The sequence below is a fragment of the Talpa europaea genome (assembly GCF_964194135.1).
Source record: "Talpa europaea genome assembly, chromosome: 15".
Classification (NCBI taxonomy): Eukaryota; Metazoa; Chordata; class Mammalia; order Eulipotyphla; family Talpidae; genus Talpa; species Talpa europaea.
The window spans coordinates 2,793,888-2,816,491 of record NC_140083.1 but is presented as its reverse complement, the minus strand read 5'-3'; the positions used below and the strand labels follow the sequence as shown (position 1 = coordinate 2,816,491).

The window sequence follows — 22,604 nt, the reverse complement described above, 5'->3', positions numbered from 1 at the left end:
GGGGCAGACGGATCTGATCTGAACAGGATGCTGTGATGACTGCATTATTTTCCTTTTTTTTTTTAAATTTCAAGTAAGAAACAAGGATAAACATAAATCAAACCAGCTTTCACCACAAAAGGGTGTCAGTTCTGCCAAAATCATGCCTACAGTCATGTGAAAAGCCCCTCCCTACAGACAGATAGAACCAATTGAACAAACTGCGAATGCAAGGCCCAGTTAGCAGCAAGAAAGAGCGTCTCTAGGGGCCAGAACAAAGCTAAATGCCAGAGTGGTGATCACCGGATTCGACCCCACAGCAGCGGGGCCCGGGGGTCCGGGGGTGGGGGGCAGAGAGAGGTGGGAGGGTAATCACTGCCAGTAACCTGGGCCTCAGTGTGAGCTTCCACACTGAGATGAGATGCTGAGACAGGAGATAAGAGCCTCAGCTGATAGGAGGCAGAGGGCTGAAACTGTGACTTCTTGCAAAGCCAGACTCCTGTAAGGGCTGATCTCTCATTGAAAAGGTGTGCAAGGAATAAAATCTATCCCCTGGCACAGGGAGATAACAAAGAAGCTTGTCTATTACAGTTTGTGCATAGGCCAGTGAGGATTTAAAAAGGATCCTCTGAAAAATTCGTGCCTCAAGCTTGTGACTTGAGTGGGCTTGAGGTCCAGATTTATATTGCATGCAGGGTCTGGGATTATGTCAAGTGAAAAAAAATTGGTCTGAGGCTGATAACCCTGAGTGATGCAGTAAAGCAGATGCAAAATGACTCTGGAGGGGCCCGCTTTCAGCTCAGGTAGCAGGAAATTCCCACGGGAAAACAAGCTCCTTCAAAGACGAGCTCATAATATCCAATCCCTCTATATACAGAGGAAGAGGCCATCCTGGACCCCTCAGCAGGCACCACGGACCGGAGGGTTAGAGCCCTCAGACTTGAGGCAACAGAACAGCAGGCCAAATTGCTGGTAAGAATGTTTGTGATAATTGAAGGACAAAATGAAAATTCAAACTTTCAAGAAAATAACACTATAAAAACAAGAATAGACAGACGTGAACAATATCTATGGATGAAGTGACAGGGTGTCTGAGATTTGCCTTAAAAGAATCTCATGGTGGGGACCTGGGGAAGGAATGTGGATCAAACAAGACAGATATATGCTAGCAACTGTTGAAGGTGACTTAAAATATATTGTCTCGAATTTTGCATACATTTGAAATGCTCCAAAATAAAAGTGAAAACAAAACAAAACCAATCTCCAAACAGAACTTCTGGAAATAACAATATAAATAATGAAACTTAAAACTCAGGACAGTTTTATGGCAGATTGGACACCGACAAAGAGAGAATTGATGAATTGGAAGATATAAAGAAATATGTAGACTGCAGTGGAGAGAGAGAGATACATGAAAACTTTACAAGAGCGATCATGAGTCACAGAAGATGGAACAGAAAGGTACATTGCTCATTTAACAGGATTTCAAAAAGATTCTAGAGCAAAGGGAAAGGCGGTATTTAAAGAAATAATGGCTGAGCAGTTTTGAGAATTGATAGAAGAACCTAAATGCTTGGCTTCAAAAAGCCCTAAGCAATAGGTAAGAACAGATTCACACGTAGGCACACAAGATAGAAACTCTAAGACACAAAAGACAAAAATATGACTATAAAGGCAACCAGACTACCTACAGAGGCAACAATTATACTGACAGAAGACAGCTCAACAGCAACTAAAAGCTCAGAAGACAACTAAGTAATATTTTCAAAGTGCTGAGGGGAAATAATTGTCAACCCACACTCCCATGTTTAGCTAAGCTATTCTTCTAGGATGAGAGCAAGAGAAGGATATTTTCAAATCAAGGCAGAGACAATTTACCTCGCTCAGACTCTCTCTAAAGGTGCTAATAAAGGATGTACTTCAGGAAAGAAGAAATTCAACCCAGAGGGAGGAAGTGACATTTGGAAACAATAAATTGCATTTATCAAGTGCTTGCAGCGACCAGGCATGTCCTCTGCTCTCCCCTTGGTTCACGTAATCTTCATAACCGCCCCAAGAACTGGGCGCTGTTATTATCACACCCCCTTGACAGGCGAGGAATACGAGCACAGGAGGTGAAGAGCTTGCCCAAGGCCCAGATCCAGGCGCGGGAGAGTTCCAGAGTCAGCAAAATCATCTCACCGGAGTCAAAGTGTTTCCAGATCCCGACAGATCTTAAACCTCAGGTTTCAGAAATGAGACATTGGAATCCCCAGGAATTCTTCAAATCAAAAGTCATTCTTAAAATACTTCCAGTGTTATTCATACTTTCCACCTAATAACCTAAAAAATATATTTAACAGGGCCTCCCTGGTGGCGCAGCGGTTGAGCACTGGGTTGCAAAGCTGCCCGCAGCCTCTGCAGCGCCAGTTCGATCCCCGGCTGCTCCCCGGCCACCGGAGGAGGGTCCCGCATGGCGCGCAGACCTCTCCTGCCGCCCGCTGCTCCCCTCAGCAGTGTGCTTCGGTCCTTCTGCCTGCTCTGCTCCCCGCTCCGGCTCTGGTGAATTCTCTCACCCTCCTGCTTCTGACTGTACCCAGTGCTTGTATAAATAAATAAATAAATAAATCTTAAAAAAAAAAAAAGAGTAAAAAAAAAATTTAAAAAAAATTTAACAAATAAGAAATATGCGACTATACAGGTGAGTGCAGATACCAAAAAGATGTAGAAGAATCCAAACCCTGAATCCACACAAGTCGTGATGACGACAGTCAGGTGGGGGTCTGAATGCACTCTGCCATAGGGGTGTCGGGACAAACTGTTTTACAAATGGGATGGAATAAAATTGGATTCCTCCTTTAAGCAGATTAAAAATCAATAAACTGGGCCTCCCTGGTGACACAAGGGGTTAAGCACTGCACCATGAAGCAATTCACAGCCTCTGCAGCACGAGATTGATCCCTGGCCTGTCAGGGAGCAACCCACATGGTGCAGCAGACCTCTCCTGACTTGCCCGCTGCTCCCCTCAGCAGTGTATTTCAGTAGATCTGCCTGTTCTGTTCCCCACTCTGTCTCTGGTGAATCCTCTCACCCCCTGCATCTCTGGCCTCTACCCCAGCTCTTGTATGCATAAATAAATAAATCTTTAAAAATAAATAAATAAAATTTTTAAAAAATCAACAAACTGGGGCTTCCCTGGTGGCACAGGGGTTAAATCTCAGTGCTCTCAAGTTATTGCCAGTCACTGAGGCCTGAGCTCCATCCCCAGCCAGGGGGCAGACCTCTCCTGTCTCCCCGCTGCTCCCCTCAGCAGTGCATTTCAGTCGATCTGCCTGTTCTGCTCCCCACTCTGTCTCTGGTGAATCCTCTCACCACCCACACCTCTGGCCTACATCCCAGCTTGTATGTGCATAAGTAAATAAAAATTAATCTTTTTAAAAAAAGAATTTTCACAGCAGCACTGCAAGTAATAAAGGAAAGTGGGATAAGCTCAGTGTCCTCTGCATGGAGACAAAGAATGCATCGTGGTCCCCAAATAGGCTATAGAGCAGCAAAAATAAACTGCCACGACGTGCAGCTAAGAGCTAAGTCTCCAAAACAAAAATTGCAAAAATTGCAGGGGATCCCTCCATGCGACCATTTTCATTAGGTGAGTAAACACCATGTATGGCTCGGGGAGGTGACACTTAACGAAGCGCACTATTAAATAAGGAGGTTTGTTACATGCAATAACAGGAACAGGATAGAATAAGTCTGAATTTTTATACACCCAACAACATGTCAAGAATTGTCAGACTTACAAGGAGAAATTGGCAAATGCTTTGTGTTCGTTTGGATCATCCAAGAAACAAATGCCAAGACAGAATTATCTGCACAGGAGACCTGCTGGAGGGAGGCTGGGGCGGGGGGGTGTGGGGGGAGTAGAGCAGCCTGGAGAGGCTTCGCCCGGGGCCACAGGCCTGAGCTCTGCACAAGGAGAGAGGGAAGGAAGCACCTCAGAGCGCCTGGACTCTGTGAGCTTTGGCCAGCCCCAGGGGTGGCCCCCACACCAAGCTGCCCAGACAGGAGTGCAGACCCGCGCTGTACGCCCCGGGGTGTAGCCGCAGGCTGGGAGGCCCAGGGAGGTGGGGAGGTGGTTTTGGTGTCTGGGCGCAGCGGGTCCACCGTGCCCCCGCAGCGCAGTGGAAAGCGAGCAACGTGTCCACGGCCAGGCCGACCGTCACAGGCGCCAGACGGGCCTCCGCTGTTGCCGGGCCAAGCAGGCTGAGGACAGATGTTCTCCGCACCGCGCGGACAGTCCCAGGCCCCTCTCCCCAGGAGCCAGAGAAGCCGCCTGCAGAGCCACCGAACGCTCCTAAAACTGCACCCAAAGCCATTCTCAACCCAAACGGGGAACTGGCCGCGCTGAAAGATGAGAAAGCGATCAGGAACTCCTCCCCATGCGGTGGTCTGGAAATTGAGAAGCGGGGATCACACGCTGAGCCAAAGATCTCCTAAGGGGCATCAGAAAACAATGAGCACAGAAATAACACCAGACCAGACGGGACCAGGAGCAGGCCTGGAGGCCGCTACCCCGAGGCACGGCAGCAAGAAACACCCCAAGTTACTGGGTGCCAGGGCTTCCAGCCCGAGGAGAGGAGGATAATTAAACAAGAAAAACAAAATAGGAAGGAAACACGGACACCGCACAGGTAAGCACGGGCATGAAGGAAACTCTGAGTGGAAGAAACCACGGCAGGGCCTGAGGAGACTGAACAGGCCGGTCTCTGGTGAGAGCGCCGGGATGGACAGGAGGTGGGTGTGGGCGTGGACCAAAAGAAGGTCCCTGGCCAGAGACTACCCCCCAAAATAACGGATCTCCCACACCTCGTTCTACAATGCGGCGTTCATGTGCAGCGTCGGCTGAAATACAAACGCTTTCTGCAGCGTGTGTGTGTTACCAGCCACACAAACGTGTGTGCCTGTCACTATCCACACTGCACGAAACGTGACCGGCTGACGTCATACAGAATGCCCCAGAGCCGCCGCTGGGAGCTCTCTGGCCTCCACCCCCTTGGTTAGGCTGTGCTTGCGCTCAAAATGCCCTCCCTCGTAGGCTGAACTAAGAGGCAACCCCTCTGGCTGTCACTGCCAGTGGCAGGATCCACACTGTCTTCCTTGTTAACAGAACCACAGTTCTGTTCAGATTAAAAAGATATCCCATTTAAAATGACCACAGCTGGGGCCTCCCTGGTGGCGCAAGGGGTTAAGCACCGCACTATGAAGCAATCCACAGACTCTGCAGCACAAGTTCGATCCCCGGCCAGCCAGGGAGCAACCCACATGGTGCAGCAGACCTCTCCTGCCTCACCCGCTGCTCCCCTCAGCAGTGTGTTTCAGTCAGTCTGCCTGTTCTGTTCCCCACTCTGTCTCTGGTGGGTCCTCTCAACCCCCGCATCTCTGGCCTGTATCCCAGCTCCTGTATGCATAAATAAATAAATCTTTTTTAAAAATAAAATAAAATGAACACAGCTGCCGTATTACGCTTTCAGCTTCCTTGCATCTCTGGGTGACATGTGACACAGAATAAAGGAGAAGTAGAGGTTTGAAAGGCATATTTCGGGGAAGATTTTTGATCTGTCCATCCATCCATTTACTCCCCCCACCTACCTATTCATCCATCTAGCCCCCCATCTACCCATCTGTCTATTCATCTGTCCATCCATCCATCCATCCATCCATTTCTCAGCCTATAAAGCGTCAGGCACAATATTTAGATACTTGATAAAGAAAATGAGTGAGGGCCTCCCTGGTGGCACAGGAAGTTGAGTGCAGCGCTGTGAAGCTGTCCGCAGCCTCTGCAGTGCCAGTTCGATCCCCGCCAGCCTCGGAGCAACCCACATGGCGAGCAGACCTCTCCTGTCTCGCCCGCTGCTCCCCTCAGCAGTATATTTCGTCAGTCTGCCTGCTCTGCTCCCCACTCTGTCTCTGGTGAATCCTCTCACCCTCCTGCACATCTGGTCTGTACCCTGGCTCTTGTATAAATAAAAAAAAAGAAGAAAGAAACTGAGTGATATTTGTCCTCCAGCCTCTAGGTAACGATAGTCTGTTAGTGTCCATACATTTTGATAAGTGCGATGTTAAAGGTAAAAGGGGAATACATTTTTAATGTGTTAATATTTTTTCCTTCTCCTATTCAAACAGAGGCGGGGTCTGCCTCCGGGAGGGGGTGGTTTCCACTGTAGGGATGTAACAAGGGAAAAAAAGACCTTTTACCTTTGAGTGCTAAGACTGATGCTGTGTCTTGACAAGGAGCTTGGTTCAGACAGGAAAGGATTTTCTAAATTTCAAAGTCTCCACTTTAAAAGACAAGAACCAGGCTGGGGAACTTAATTATAAACCACCTACGAGGTCAGAGGCCACGGCACAGGGCACTTCCCACGGGTAAGCAGAGAGGAGAGGTCAGGCCTGAGGGCTCTATTTCCATCCTCCAGGTCAAAACACCCACAGGAAGGCCCTGGGGTGAGCATGGCCCCAGCACCCCAGGGCCTGCCCAGCCATCACTGGCCCTTCAGGCACTGCGGGAGGAGGCCTGGGCTGGGGGCGGGGGCCAGAGAGCCTGCTCAGAGGGACGGGCTCTGGCCAGGGAGCCGACCCTCTTGGGAAGGAGCGGGGAGAAGGAGCCCCATCAGGGAGTCTGGACCTGAGTGTACTTGAACTTTTATCTTGACTCTGAGTTAACTCGGGAGGAGTTTTTGAAGTCCGGAGACTGAGGTAGCTTTGATTAGCAAGTTCACAGTGTTTTAAATTTTTTTTCTTTGCTGCCATTAGCAGGAGAGCAGACTTGAGAACCAGGCCGACTCAGCTAGAGATCATTTTACTTACATTTCTGGGCGCTCGCAGAGTCTCCCACCCAGGGAGCCGCGCAGGGGCGAGTGGGGCCAGCGGGCCAGGCAGGCGTGGACGGCTCCGCGGGCGCCCGGCCGGGTAGACGGCCCCGCACGTGGGCTTCCGGCTCCACGCCGCCATCTGGGAAGTCTCAGTGCTTTAATCTTCGAATCTGCGTTTGCAAGGGAAGTCCGATGAGACCTGGAGGTCTGGAGACTTGGGTTCCCCGGCCCTCGGAGTCCGTGCCCGCGTGCCCCGCTCTGCGACCAAGTCATTTGCAAGCGCGCTGCCCAGAGCCCAGCACCCCGCCTCCTGGGGTGCCGTCTCACATCCCCAACAGGACCTACTTGTTAGGTTTGTTCATCACGCCCCTCGCCAGGCAGGCTGGGTGAGAGAGGGGCTTGTCATGTCTGGTTTGCTGCTGGGTCCCTGGTGCGGGAGCTGAGGTTGGGGTGCTGCCGTGAATGAGGCGGTGGGGAGGGCGTCGCTGGGTTTGGCACCGAAGCTGACATCTGTGTGAGCGTCTGGCGGCAGCTGTAACAAATGCCCCCAACGTAGTGGCTTCCACAACACAGCGTGGTTATCTGACAGTTTGGGAGGTCACAAGACAAAAGTGGGTCTCACCGAGTAAGATGCAGGAGACTGCAGAGCTGACTTCCTTGGTGGAACTGCAGGGGACAGTAAGTATCCCGGCCTCTCCCGCTACTCGCAGCGCCCACACTCGGCTTCTGGCATCTTCGTCCATCTTCAGAGCCCACATGGTGGTCAGGTTGTTCTCATGCTGCCCTCTCCTGCTTCTGAACCATCTGCCTTCTTCAGCTCCAGGTCGGGCCCCTCATGATGACATGGTCCTGCCCAAATGATCCAGGATAATCGCATTCTTTTAAAATCAGTTGATTAGTAAACTTCATTCCATCTGCAGCCCTAATTCCCCCTTGTCACAGAACAAAATCTATTCACAGGCCCTGGGGGTGATGAGGGGGGCAGCTCGGCGGTGGGGCAGCATTATTTTGGATGGTAGGGTGCTACTTGGATAGGGCAGGCCAAGAAAGCTTCTCGGAGGAGGTGGCACTGAAGCAGTGACCCGAAGAGCCAACCATGGGAAGTGTTCCGGGCAGAGGGCGTCAGAGCAGGTGTCAGCAGAGTGACTCCGGTATGTGAGCGGGGTGGGGCGGTCCCAGGGGAGGCTGGGGAGGGAGGCAGGAGGCCGAGCAGACACCATGGCTCCTCTCCCGGTCACGGGCAGGTCTGAGTCCCTCGTGGATAGCGCACCAAGCTTGGTCCTGCCTGTGAGGCGGCTGCACTGGAATTCTTGTGGGTTTATTACCGAGCAATGAGCTCACCACTGACTTGCTTAGACCAGATTATCATGACACCAGGGCTTTGAGAAAAGAAAGAAGCTTTATTACACACCAATGGGCAGGGAGACAGGAGATAAAGCCAAATCTGTCCCCCTGGTTAAGAGAGGGAATGAGAGGGGGCCTCCCTGGTGGCGCAAGGGGTTAAGATGCAATCTATGAAGCTATTCGCAGCCTCTGCAGTCAAGTTCCATCCCAGGCCAGGGAACTACTCACATGGCGCAGCAGACCCCTCCTGACTCGCCCGCTGCTCCCCTCAGCAGTGTATTTCGTCAGTCTGCCTGTTCTGCTCCCCACTCTGTCTCTGGTGAGTCCTCTCATCCCACACACCTCTGGCCTGTACCCCAGCTCTTGTATGCATAAGTAAATAAATCTTAAAAAAAAAAAGAAAAGAAAAGAAAAGAAAAGAAAAGAAAGGGAATGAGAGTATATAGATTTGGGGACTTGGGTGGAGAGCAAAGGAGTTACATTTTATTGGCTGAAAGGGAGCGGTGGAAATGTGGACTTGGCTGAAGTTCATTGGCTAGTTACAGGGTAATTCGAGTTAAGATCCCAGCTGCCAACACCACTAACCTGGGGGCTGTGGAGGTTCAGACCTCTCATAAGAAAATTGAACAGGGCCTCCCTGGTGGCACAAGAGGTTAAGACACAACCTATGAAGTTATCCGCAGCTACTACAGCATGAGTTCGATCCCCAACCAGGGAGCTACCCACATGGCGCAGCAGACCTCTCCTGACCCGCCCGCTGCTCCCCTTAGCAGTGTACTCCAGTCAATCTGCCTGTTCTGTTCCCCACTCTGTCTCTGGTGAATCCTCTCACCCCCCACACTTCTGGCCTGTACCCCAGTTCTTATATGCATGAATAAATAAATAAGAAAGAAAGAAAGAAAGAAAGAAAGAAAGAAAGAAAGAAAGAAAGAAAGAAAGAAAGAAAGAAGGAAAGAAGGAAAGAAGGAAAGAAGGAAAGAAGGAAAGAAGGAAAGAAGGAAAGAAGGAAAGAAAGAAAGAAGGAAAGAAAGAAAGAAAGAAAGAAAATTGAACAAGGAAGCAAGACGGACTACATGCAGCCACGGCTGGATGAGAATTCTGCCGGGCGCCAGGGAGGCTGCGCTGACAGAGGCTGAACTGGGCCAGCTCTCCACGGGAGCCAGGAAAAGGCCTGAAGGGGGCCGTCCACCACGAGAGGGCATGGCAAAGGGACAGTGTTTTAAGCTGGCCTGGACTACCTCATGACCCAGAGATAGCGGGGCACGTCTAGGTGGGTTCTGTGCTTCTTCCAATGTCACATGTCTCAACAGCACCCAGTGGTGTGTGTTTTGGCTCAGTGAGACCTAGGTCGCCGTAATAGCCCCTTTTGTTGAGGTGGGGTGCCTTGGTCAGTCTGGTGGGGCAGGTTGTTAAACAAGGGGTGAGGCAGCGCCCTGCAGCTGTCATGTAGCCCACCTGTTCAGGCGGGGTACGGGCCAGCTCCCCCGGCTCGCCTGCGATCTCAGGTCCCAGCAGACATGAATGTTTGAGGGATCTGTCCAGCCCCCGACACCTCCAGTGCCACGACGCCTCCCTTCCCAAGAGTCTCCAGCCACCCCCAGCCCCTCTCCTTGAGCTGTCCTCACCGCCTTCTCAGACCCGCCTTCCGTGGCCGGGCCCGCACACATGCCAGCCCTCCGCCCACCCTCCCCGGCCTTTGCCGGCAGCCACGCTATGTTTTACCCATAAGTCTTTCTACACTGCGGTTTCTCAAGAGACTGAAGACAGTTTAAATCCCCAGACACCTCCTTTCAGGTCTATTTCTCTCTGAAAAAGCGCTCACCTTAGAAAACCTGGGTGGAACCTGAGTTTGATCCTTACACCAACTAATGACAGAGACTCGCTGTCCTAAATGGTCACAGCCTCCCCAGCTGCCGGCTGCCTCCGTGGGGCGCAGGGTCTGAGCGCCGCTGGACTCAGCCATCACTGGCCATCGCTCCAGGGGGCGCCCACGCTGTCCCCGCCAAGCAGGAGGCCACCGGCATCTGCCTTTGGACTAGAAGGATGGACGGTCACAGCACTTGGCCTTTCAAGGAAGACTGGACACTGCCCCGCCCCTTCCCAATCTCCCACGGCCTCAGCCTTCAGCACCCCCTCCAGGAAGGGCTCTCCACCAGCTACACAGGGTGTTTGCAACAGGCAAGTGCCCCCTTCCCGTGAGCCCGGCCTGGACAAGAGGTGCCCGGCTGTGCCACCCAGGCTGTGCCACTCAGGCAGGGAGGGGGTGTGGAGAGCACCGCCCTGGAGGTGGGGGACAGTGTGTATGGAGGGAGAACTTGGCAGATTGGGGCACACCCCGCCAAACCCTCAGAAGCTGGCCTGGGAGCTCAGCACCGTTCAGCTCATCTCTTTCCAGCCGTCTAAACTTGCAATGGACTGTGCCCTGATGCCCTGGGCCGGGGAGGCCAAGCGCGGGGAGGGCGCCTCTGGGGTCTGCGCCCCGCGTGTCCTGCCCGCGGGTACAGAGACCCTGGCACCGCCGCGGGCCACCCTGGCACCGGGAGGACGGTGGGAGACATCAGAAATGCCTCTCCCGGAGCTCGGCCAAGCGCATCAGTGCCCTTTGGAGAGCACCTAACAGCGAGAGCCAGCGCAGCTCAGCTCCACGTCCTCACCCGCCCGGGGTCCCCCACGCCCCAGGTCTCCCGGGACCCGATCCCCGCAGCTGCCCTCTGCGCTCGCCCCTGTTCCTCTCAGTTCGAAGGCTCCTCTGCTCTCCCCGGCGGCCCTGCAGCCCGCGGGGTCCCGGGTGCCCGGGCGCTGGATTTTGCTCTCAGCGCCTCGTGCCTCTGGCACCCCATTGAGGACCTGAGGTTGGGGCCCCACGCTGGCACCAGCATGCAGCTCCCAAGGGAGCGCCCCATTCTCAGGCTTTAAAATTTCCTCTTTAAAAAAAAGGCACCGGCGATTCCAGCCCGCAGGAGCCGCAGAGGCGAGCCTGGAGGCAGCCCTGCCAGCCTTACCCGCAAACCAGCCGGGCGGCATCCGCGGCGACCCCGGGCCGCAGGCAGGTGCCCGGCCATCTGAGCGGTCTGACCCTTTGGGGAAAGCCAGTCCGAATTCGCTAAACGTCCCCACTAAACAAAGGGTGACAGATGCAGTCGTGGCAAAATGACCTCTTGAGAATCTTACCTGAAACTAAGCCAGCGGCTGTGAAGAAGCGGGTCCCTCGGATGATCTGGGCCGGTTCTGTCTAGCAGAATGGAACCAAGCGATGCTTCCACCTTCCTGGAGCAACACGGAGGGCCAAAGTAAACAACTCCAGCTTCTCCAGCTGCACAGAGGAGTGAAGACTTGTCGTGCAGCAGGACGCTCAGGGAGAGACATTTTTCTTTCATGCACTAAACATGTAAGCCAGTGTAAGGAGAGATTTGTGGCGAGACCCCACGGTCAATATTTGTCTATTTGGAAGCTAAAGAGCCTTCTTAACCAGAGGATTCCTAACCATGCCTTTGACCGCCTCTTACCCAGTGGCCTCTGCCGGGAGAGCTTTCTCAGAATATTGAGATCTGGACCTAAGATTCGGGGAGGCAACATCAACCCTGCATTTAAGACCAGGAGGCGCACATTCTAGCTGGGCTCCCCCCACGAGCTGCGGGCTATTTAGTAAACACCGGGGGGAAAAGTCACAGAGTCACGACGCCACGGCCCAGGGACAGCCTGTCAGGAGCAGATGTTTGTGAGTTGTTTTTTTTTTTTTTTTTTTTTTTGTGGGACCCTCCCCAGCGGCCAGGGATTGAACTGGCGCTGCAGAGGCTGCGGACAGCCTCTCAGCCCAGCGCTCAACCGCTGCGCCAGCGGGGAGGTCCTTTTTGTGAGTTTTACATTCAAAATGGATCCTCATGCAAAAGAAACACTTTCCAGAGTCCTTCTGCCTAAAATGGTGAAAGACAGAAAATGTGGGTCAAACTGTTTAAAATTGTCACCCACAGACGGCCCCGGGCAGCCCCATGTGCTCCCCGCCAAGTTGTGGTTTGGGTCCCTTTCATTTTCTCTTTGCAGAGTTCTCCGCCAGCGCTCACCTCCTGGGCACGGGAGCGGGCGCACAGGGACCACAGGCGGAGTTGGCGACAGACCTAACCATGAACACAGGTCTGGGTGCTGCTTCCACTAGGCCCTGCACGCCCGCGGGGGTCACACCCCTCTATCCGACTGCACAACCAAGGATGTGAGAGCTACAGGGTCTCTAGCAAGTCAGGTCTGCATGCAAACTTGTTTTAAACAATTGCTAAAGGTTTCAAGAGCTTTTAAATCTGGTCTGATGTGTTTTTACACATTTTTTAAAAGATTTTCTTTTATTTATGCATACAAGAACTGGGGTACAGGCCAGAGGTGCGGGGGGCGAGAGGATTCATTAGAGACAGAGTGGGGAGCAGAACAGGTGAATCCACTGAAATCCACTGCTGAGGGGAGCAGCGGGCGAGTCAGGAGAGTCTGCTGCGCCATGTGGGTAGCTCCCCGGCCCGGCCCGGGGATTGAGGGAATTGAACAAGTGCTACAGCTTCATAGTGCTGAGACTTAACCCCTGCACTACCAGGGAGGCCCCTGGCTTGATGTTTCATAGACCATGAAGACTGGGTGTCGGTTGAATATCTGATTGGATGGTGAGGTCTTAAAGAAAAAACATAACCCAGCACTCGGGCTGCAGGTACATAAGTGCTGAGCTGGTAAATGCTGCCCGTGTGAGGCCATGTGGCATGATCCGGCAGGCAGTTCACACACCAAGTGGTCTTTCACGCTATTTCCTTGCATCCTAGGGCTTGGTGCCGTATTTCTTAAAGGACGAGTATCATGTAATAATAATACTAATTACAAATGTGGGTTTAACATTTCTATAAACCCATAATTTTAGGGGAAAAAATGCTAACCTAAATTTAAGATCAGGAACACATAACAACATTTCCTAGAACTACCAACATTCCGTAACACACAGTTTGGGAAATGACATTTTCACATAAATCCAGCAAGTTTTAAGAGTATAGAAAATTTTTTCTTCTCCTCCAAAGTTTAAAAAAATCAAAGCAAGAATCCATGGGGCCTGGTCCAGGAGAGACGCCTAGAGGGCGACTGGGCATCCTGCTCCTTGCGGGCGGCTCGGCACAGAGTCAGGACCTGCATGGCCCGCATCCTCAGGCGTCCCTGTGCGCCTGCCGAGCGGACGCCAGAGCCTGACCGTGAAAGCGACGCTGAAACCCCCGTGCTCCCGTGGCTGGCGGCTCAGCTCCCCGGCAGAAAGCAGCCTGCGCTCGCTGCTCCGCAGCTAAGAAGCACGTGAGGCGCTGTCTTTGGAAAGAAGAGCTACGACCCACGTCCTAAGTAAACACGCCCCCTCTTCTCTGGCCTGCCTCTGATGCTGCAGGAAGGACTAGAGGATCATGCCAGCGGTCACCAACCCCCCACCTTGCCCTTTGAAAAGCTGCAAAGGAGAAAAGGACTTTGGCACCTTGAAGGTGGCAACAACAGTCGCGGCCCCGCAGCAGGGGCCAGGATGGCGCGTGGGAGCAAAGAGCCAGTCTCAACCTTCCTCCTGAAGCTTTACACACACACCCTCGCAAGCCTCCACACAGGCCGCAGGGCCATCCAAGGGCACGGGGCCCCCTTAGGAATATGCCCTGCTCCCCGCTCCATTCGGGAGGAATTTCTCCTAACCCAAGATTTAGAATTTCTGATGCACGAATTCCAGCTGAAATGTTTGAAGTAATAAGTCACTTTTCAGTGAAATCAACGATCCCGTACATTCCTGCTCCTTCTGTCTCCCCCACCCCCAATACAAAGCCACACTGAAGTTCAGAGAATAAACTTGCCCCAGGCCCACGGTTTGATCCAGGAAGAAGCCTGATCCAGGCTGGCAGAGCCGGTGCCACTGGCCGTGACTCACTCATTCTCGGCTCCGTATCAAAGGTCTACGAGGTGCCGGGTGCATCGAAGGCCTACTGGGTGCTCGGTGCCTGGGAAGTCAGCACAAGCGAAGAGCTCACCTTGCAGAGCTTCCATTCCAGCAGAGGGAGACAAATAACGGGTAACAGACGGGCGAGCAACCAGACCTCACGTGCGGTATTCAAAACCTTGGCTTTCTTGTCATGATTCCTTTTGGGATTATCAACTGCAGAAGGTTTCTCGGGTACCGAGGGGATGCCCAGATGTCCCAGGGAAAGCACAGAGAGCTCGAGGCAGGTTTATTTACACACTGAGTGGGCACCTGTCCCGGGAATGTGGTAATGAATGAAGGATCCAGCATCCTATGAGCTACTCCCCCAACCACACATGGTGTGTGTGTAGGGGGGGGACAGGCCAGATGCACGGGAGGGTGAGAGGATCCACCAGAGACAGAGTGGGGAGCAGAACAGGCAGACGGACTGAAATCCACTGCTGAGGGGAGCAGCGGGGAGACAGGAGAGGTCTGCTGCACCCTGTGGGTTGCTCCCTGGCCGGCCGGGAATCAAATTCATGCTGCAGAGGCTGCGGACAGCGTCATAGTGCGGTGCTTAACCCCTTGCGCCACCAGGGAGGCCCCAGCAAAGTTTTATTTCAACTGCAGATGTTAGTTGGCTGAAAACAGTTTTGGGAAACAGCCATGAAGGCAACAGCCAATCTGTTTTCAAGTCGAGGATGGGGGTGCAGCGGGGGATGGCGAGGGCGCTGAACGGTAAACATTTTCACAGTTTTAGTCTAAAACTTAGAGCCGTGAACTCCTCCCCCAGGACCGGGTCTCGCGCTGCCTCTAAGATGACGCCATCAGCTGAGGCGCATAAACATGGCATTGGGATGACTAACTTGCACATTCTTTGTGAGCATTTTTAAAATTATTATTATTTGTAATGCAGTCTCCATTTCATGTTTGTAGATGGATTTTAAAAAACTAAAATAGAAAGACCACAGAAAACACATCAGATAAAGACAGATGAAAGGTTTTTATGATTCAGTTGGAAGAAAGGAGGTTGAAGCAGATTTAATTAATAACTGCCTTCAATTATTTGAAGGTTTATCATTCAGGTGTTAATGACATATTGTTCTTGGTTTCCAAATGCCAGAAGAGGTGCTGTCCTTAGCTATAACACGAAGGACTGAGGCCAGAGCTTGTCAATGCTGGGAGCCTGAGGAGGAAGGTAAAATCAATTCCTATCTGGCCCTTTATTGCTCAGCCAGTAAGCGTGTTATTTTCCATGATGCAGATAAAGTGTCTTATCACTAAATGGGTCACACTCAGAAGTCCCTACATTACTTTGATGAACCTTAATCTATCAACCGCTAGTCCAACTTGGAGATAGTTTCAGACTAAGCAAAGATCCAGGATGCCCTTGATGCCATCAATTCAACCTAAAATAAACGCACCGTCCTCAACCCCACCTGTGAGTCCAGGGTATTCTGAGGACACTGTTGATCTCACAGTGGGCCCCGGGGCTCTCTAGGGGGCCTAAGAAGCAGAGGTTCAAGGGGCCTCCCTGGTGGCAAAGGCGGTTGAGCGCAGCACTGAGAAGCTGTCTGCAGCCTCTGCAGCGCCAGTTCGATCCCCGGCTGGCCAGGGAGCTACCCACAGGGCGCGGCAGACCTCTCCTGTCTCACCCGCTGCTCCCCTCAGCTGCATATTTTGTCAGTCTGCCTGTTCTGTTCCCCGCTCTGTCTCTGGGGAATCCTCTCACACACACACACACCCCCACCTCAGGCCTGTAAACCCCGCCCCCCCATTCTTGTATGCTTAAATAAATAAATCTTAAAAAAAAAAGCAGAGGTTCATGAATCAAAGCACAGATGAAACAACTTACAAAAAAGGCAAACAAAACCAGACTATGCATCTGTCTTCTGCGCAGAAGCGAAGCCCCATTCCAAAGCGACACGTGTACTTGTCCACAGCGGCCCTCAGACTGTGGGGAGGCCAGACCATCTTCAGAATCGGACCCTGAAGTGATCCTGGAGCCAAACTGTCCGGAAAACACAACAAATACGAGTCCTTCTTCCCCTTTCTCTTGAAATTAAAACCAAACCAGTAGCAGCCTACGTGGGCAGGGACGGGCGGCCGGACGCTCTCGGGCCCTGCCCAGGTCCCCTCCTGGCGCTGGAGGGCGCGGGCGAGGGCTGCGGGAAGGCGCAGGCCGGCAGGGTGCTCCAGGCCCACCCACGACACACAGTCCTCCGGGGGCACGGGTGGGGCCAGTCCCGAGGTCCCCGCCGCCCCAGGTCGTGCCCTTGTCTTTCCCCCTTTTGACTGAATTCACTGTAAACCCCAGATGGAGCGCGTGGCCACCTCGGCAGCCCCCCCATCCCCAGCTCCGTGAGCTCCTGTACCTCCAAACCCGCCAAAGTGGGGCTGTGGTGAGTGGCTGGAGAATCTGGTCTAATCCAAGCACCCCCACCCCCGCCCCCGCCCCCCATCTCTGCCCCACGCCCCGGGACAGGTTAAAATACCCTCCGCTTTCCTCAGCTGCAAGCGCGGGCGCTGGCATGAGAACGCTCGCTGGGGCTCGTCCAGAGTCTCTGGGTCTCGCCGCCTGCAGCCTGGAGACTGTCAGACTGTAAATGGCCACATGGCTGTCCACACAACCTCCCCCCCCAGAAGGAAATTCCTTGCAACGAGGAACAGAAGCCCAGCGACAGACCTTGGTTAGCAGCAGCTGGTGGTGGTCCAGAACCTGGCGGTGGCCACGGTGGCCACGTGGAGGAGAGAAGGGAGTCCCCCACCCCCGCGGACCCCCAGGCCTTGTTGAGCAATGGGGCAGCCCAAATCTCTGCCCCAGGGCAGGAAAGAACTAGGATTCAAAGGGACCCCCACAGGCCACACTTGCCCTCCCTCCCTCAGGACTGATTACACCAGCGCCTCCTGCTGTGCTCCGGAGAGACAGGCAGCCCTGATCTCTGCCAGATTCTTTCTTTCTTTTTTCAGATTTATTTTATTTATTTATGCATCCATGGCTGGGGCTCAGGCCAGAGGTGCAGGGGATGAGAGGACTCACCAGAGACATAGTGGGGAGCAGAACAGGCAGATCTACTGAAATCCTCCTGCTGAAATCCACAGGAGAGGTCTGCTGCGCCATGTGGGTCAGCTCCCTGGCCCGGGACAGCTGGATAGCGCTGAGACTTAACCCCTTGTGCCACCAGGGAGGCCCTGATCTCTGCCCGTTTCATTTAGCAAACAGGAGTTGCCCGGGGCCAGTAAGGAAGCAGAGACTGGAAATGATCACTGGCATCTTGCTACAACCATCAGCTTTCCTTTGAACCTCAGGTCTCTTGACTCAGGGCGGGTGACCCAGGGAAGAGAAGGGGGTTTGAGATGTGTGTGCAGAAATCTTGTTGGGTCACGCACTCAGGCCCGACGAGTTAGAGAAGCCACACCTGGCACCTGGCAGGTTGAACTTGCATGCCCTTGGGAGCCTCGGCCTGTTCTGCGGGGAGCGAGGGGCTGGGATCGAGGCAAGGCTGGCGGCCCCGCAGCCTGTGCAGACTGGATCCGGGGCAAAAGAACAGGGAGAGCAGCCATGGTGCCCCGAAAAGGCATGCTGTGGATTTGGGGGTTAGTTTGTTGAGGAGGAAAACAGAACACAGCCCTCTCCTCCGTCAACCCCCTTCAGAGGGGGAGGGGAGGCCGGGCTGGGGGTGTCTTAGAGCAGGGGGACAGGCAGGACAGGCTGGGAGCCAACTCAGCTGAGGACAGGCAGGTCCTGATGAACCCTATAACTGTGCAGTGAGGCGCCCAGGGCTAGGCTGGCTGCCAGCCAGGGACGGGGTGTCTGCAAAAGGCTTCAAATAGCTCCAGAGGGCTTGCCAGCTGCCCTGGGGTATCCTGCTCACTCGGAAGCCACTGGCAACGGGACAAGGGCACCGCAGGGGCCGGCACTTCCGGCCCCCCACAGCTGTAGGCGTTCAAGTGTCTATGTGCCCATGGCCATATCAGGCCAGGCCCTGGCAGCAGGACTCAGCTGGCCTTGCCTGCAGCCATGCCCCCTCTTCCTCATCCTCCTCCCCGCCCAGGCCAGACATCTGCTGAGTCTTGAGCCTTAGTATCTTGAAGCACTCACTCCCATCCTCCATGCAAGGCATTTTGGGGTCCCCGGCTGTGGGAGCCGGGGACTGGAGAGCTGTCCTGAGGCTGAGCCCACCCAGGTCACCCTTTGTCAGGGCGCCTGTCACTGAGCGTGCACCTGTGTTCTCTGTGTGACGACACCTGCCAGGGGGTTGAAAATGAAATAGAAGCAACCCCCCCATACCTCCCAAAGGCTGACCTTTATGGCAGAGCAGCTACCAAAAAACTGGAGAACAGAGACCCCCAGACACCCTAAAGCACTCTCCTGGGCACTTGAAGGAACCAAAAGGAAAAATGCACTGTCTGAGGTACACTGGTCTCCCCGGGCTTGTGTAGTATTTAGTCTTTCATATTGATTCAGTTAACAAAGAATTTTCCAGGGTCTTTGACAGGCCTTTGCTGTCCCATCACCTCACTGCTGCAAAGCCATTCACCCCAAACTTCATAACAAGGAACTTGCAGGGTCTAGAATCGAGAAGTAAAATAAGAAATGACTGACCACATAAAAAATGAAAAAAAAAAAAAAACAAAAACCTGCATGGTAATAAATAAGTTCAAAAGTCAAATGGTAAGTTTTTTGGGAAAAAATATGCAACTCGTCATGTAGGAAAAATTAATCTGTAACTGATATTTCAGAGTTTTGAGAAATCAGGGAAAACAGAAAAAATATGGAGAAAAATACTTAAAGCCAGCTCATTTTTTTAAAATGCAAATAGTCCTTCAGCATATAAAAAGATGATTAGGCCCACTTATAAGAAAAGATAACTTCCTCACAAACACCCCGAGATACAATTTCTTATCCACCAAATCAACACCATTCAAAAGGTGGAGACTCCTCTGTCGGGCAGGAGAAGCACAAGCCTGTGGCACAGGGTGGGGTGCAACCCGGGACAGTCTGGGCACCACAGAAACGTCTAGTAACATTACGAATGTGCTTGGCTCTGCTCTCCCGCCCCTGGGGAGTCTACCTCGGTTATCACTGACATGTACGACTTGTTGCAAATCAAAGAATGGGGGGAAACTGTCATTTTCCCTTTATAGAGGAACAGGAAAACAGAAATGGGGCGTGTTCACACAACAGAAGGTCACACGGCGTAAGAAAGAGAATGGGAATAAAAATAAAATTTATTATTAAAAAAAAAAAGAGAATGGGAAACCTAGTGCTTGTCTGTGAAGGTGGAAAAAGCGCTTGGTGGGACCCGCACACACCGCCCGCTCCTCTGGGGCCAGAGAAGTGGACAGTTGTCCACAGGCACATTAAAATGAACCAAAGAATCCTAAGAACTGAATAGAAGTTTCTGGAAGAGAGCGGCGGGAGTGGGGTGAGCAGGGGCAGGGTGAAAACAAGGGAACCCCCTGCACGTGGCGTTTCCTCTGGGACCAGGTAGGCGCAAGACCCCTTCAAAAACACGACACTGGACACAGCTCGGAGGCGGGCCCCCCGCCAGGCCCGCCAGGCGGACACAGCACGACAGTTTTCAGAAACGTAGATTTTTCATGATTAGGATCCAAGTGCGACAGAACAAAGCCGCGTGAGGACGGCTGTTCACCGTTTCTCAGCACAACGAGCAAGTCCAGATCCTAAGCCAAGTGTGCTCACCCGGGTTTACACACCCCACTCTCAGGCTCTGGGGTGAGGTCGGGGCCACAGAAGGGCTGGGGCGGCGCCGAGCCCCTCGACGGCCCGGCCCTGCCGTCCCGAATGTCCCCGCTGCGCGCGACCTTGGTGCAGGGCCAGCAGCCGGCCTGGCAGGCTCGGGGCACCAGACGCCCCCTCCCCGCAGGGCCCGGTCCTCTGGGGCCGGCGCGGCGGGGCTTCCCGCCAGGAGCGCCCCTGCTGGGGAGGAGCCTCGGCTCTGGTGCTCAGGGGACCTGACAGCACAGAAACGGGCGAGAAAGGACTGGGGCCTTGGAGGACTCCGCCCCGGAACCCCGTCTCCCGCCCCGGCCCGCCGGCTCCCGCTGCATGCACGAACAGACCCTTTTTTTAAAAAAGGCCTGAGGAGGGACGTTCTTAGCCCTTCTCACCCGGTGCCGTCGGCAGCAGTCGGGCGCCCCCGCCCCCGCGCCCGCGGGTGCCAAGGGCCAGGAACGCTGGACACGGGCCGCCCCGGGCGCGAGGGTGCAGGCAGCACCGGCCGGGAGGCAGAGCGGCCGTCCCGAGGCCGCCGCGGGCTTCCTGCGGGCGGTGACCCCGGCGCGGGGCTCCGGGACGGCGGGGCCAGCGCGGGCGCGGCCCCGGGCAGCGAGGACCCAGGCGCCCGCTCGCTGCCGCTGCTCCCAGCCCGCGCGGGGGTGCGCGGCCCTGGGGCTGCCAGGGAGGGGCCCGCCGCCCCCGTGTCCGGCGGCGCCTCCGCGGCTCCCCGCGACGCCGCCCGGGGCGGCCGGGGCTGTGGACGCGGTGTGGCCACCGCCCGGATCCCCCCCGCTGGACTCACGGCCGCGCCAGGCGGGCTGGGCGGCCTCCCAGGGCAGGCGGCGACTCCGCGGCGCGTCCCGTCGGGTCGGAGCCGAGGGCCGGGTCCCGCCCCCCCGGGCTCCACCCGCGGCCAGGCCCGAGAGGCGCCCCCGCGCCGGGGCCAGGCCCGGCCAGGGAGGGGGCGGGGCCTTCGGGGGCGGGGCCTGGACGGAGGCGGGCGGGGCCTCCGGGGGCGGGGCCGGGGCCTGACCCCGAGGCGGGCGGGGCCTCCGGGGCGGGGCCTGGACGGGGAGGGCGGGGCCTTCGAGGGCCGGGGCCGGGTGGGGCGGGGCCTCCGAAGGGCGGGCACCGGAACTTGGGGCGCCCCTCCCCCGGCGCCCGGGCGGCCCTGCAGTGACGGCAGCCGAGCGGCCGCGGGACCGGAGCGATGGGTGAAACTCCGCCCTGGGCCCTTAGACCGGGGCGCGACGGGGGGGCCTCGGGCGCGCCCCCGCCCGCCCCGTGGCCTGGGCCGCGGGGGACGGCGCGGGGCCCGCGGGGTTCGCTCTCCGCGCAGCCTCCTGGGTGGCCGTTGGTGGGAGGGCGGGGCGGCAGGGTCCCCGGAGACCCCCGGCTCGAGGAGCGCGCGCGCGTCTGCGGTCACGCAGGTCCCCCCGGGCCGGGAGGGCCAAGTGGGGCAAAGGTCAGCGCCGGGGGGCGGGGGGGGACCCGCGCGCGGGGGGCTGGGCGCCTGCCCGGACCTCGGCGCCCGCGGGGACCCAGCGCTGGGAGCAGGGGAGCCCCCCAGCCGCCCTGGCCCGCAGCCGCGGGGCGCGGGAAGTGCCGGCGGGGTGACTGCCCGTGGTCGGCAGCCCCGCGGGGAAGGACGCGAGCCCGGAGGCTCTGGTCACTCGCCCAAGGTCACACGCCGTGAGGCAGAGCCCGGGCCTGGCCAGCCCCCCGGAAAGTTCTGCTATGAATCCCTTCAAGGCGCTCGCCCCGGTGTCCCAGTTTCCGTCCCTCTCTTCGGGGTGTCCGGCCCTCCCCAGCCCCCCAGGGCAGTGGGCAGCGGGCCCTGCATGGGGCACAGGTCCAGGGCAGGGGCGGCCGCGGGCTCAGGGGCTGCTGGCTGCCCCCAGGTCTGCTGTCAGAGCTGAAGCTGGCCGTGCCCTGGGGCCACATCGCAGCCAAAGCCTGGGGCTCCCAGCAGGCGCCCCCGATTCTCTGCCTGCACGGCTGGCTGGACAACGCCAACTCCTTCGACAGACTCATCCCTCTTCTCCCGAAAGGTGGGGCCGGGTGGGGGTGAGGGGGTGGCGGGGTGAGGGGCGGGGAAGGAGGAGGGCCAGGAAGAGCTAACCTACACCTTCTCCCACCCCCTTCTCTCGGCATCAGACTTTCATTATGTTGCCATGGATTTTGGGGGTCATGGGCTCTCGTCCCATTATAGCCCGGGGCTCCCGTATTACCACCAGAACTTTGTGAGTGAGATCCGAAGAGTGGCGGCGGGTGAGTAAGGGGGGTGTGTGTGGCGGGGGTGCTCGGGACATCCCCTCTCGTCTTCGGAACGGGGTGCAGCGCTGGCTTGGGTGTAAGGGGGCCTGGCCCCAGTTCTGCCAGGAGTTCATGGGTGACTTTGGGGAAGTTGGGCCCATCCCGATGCGCCTCCTGTGTTTTCAGCCTTGAAGTGGAGCCGGTTTTCCCTCATAGGCCACAGCTTTGGTGAGTACACGGGGCCACGACCCGACTGGGCTGGGGAGCTGGGCCTGTGGCGGAGGGAGAGGGGCTGGTGCCCTGTACCGCGTCTCCCCTGCATTCTGGGACCTGCACGGAGAGGGGAGGCCACTGCCCGGAGGGACACAGGTCCGTACACGGCCGTCGCCCGAGCTGAGTGTTCAGGTCTGATGAAGAGGCCACATGGCCCAGGGAGGGAGTCCTGCTCCGCTAGTGCGGGGGCGTCTGTCCCTGGGGAGGCTGCACA

At 55.7% G+C, this 22,604-nt stretch overlaps 1 protein-coding gene across 1 annotated transcript in view; it reads left to right on the top strand.

The window, feature by feature from the left end:
• The window catches only part of SERHL2 (serine hydrolase like 2), a gene marked incomplete at its 5' end in the record, with an annotated part of 49,885 nt that overhangs the window by 13,953 nt on the left and 13,328 nt on the right, over positions 1–22,604 (top strand). Inside the window, 3 exons of the mRNA XM_084254886.1 lie at positions 21,673–21,912; positions 22,019–22,132; positions 22,304–22,345. Coding sequence (XP_084111012.1) covers positions 21,673–21,912; positions 22,019–22,132; positions 22,304–22,345 — 396 coding nt within the window. The remainder of the gene's footprint in view (positions 1–21,672; positions 21,913–22,018; positions 22,133–22,303; positions 22,346–22,604) is intronic.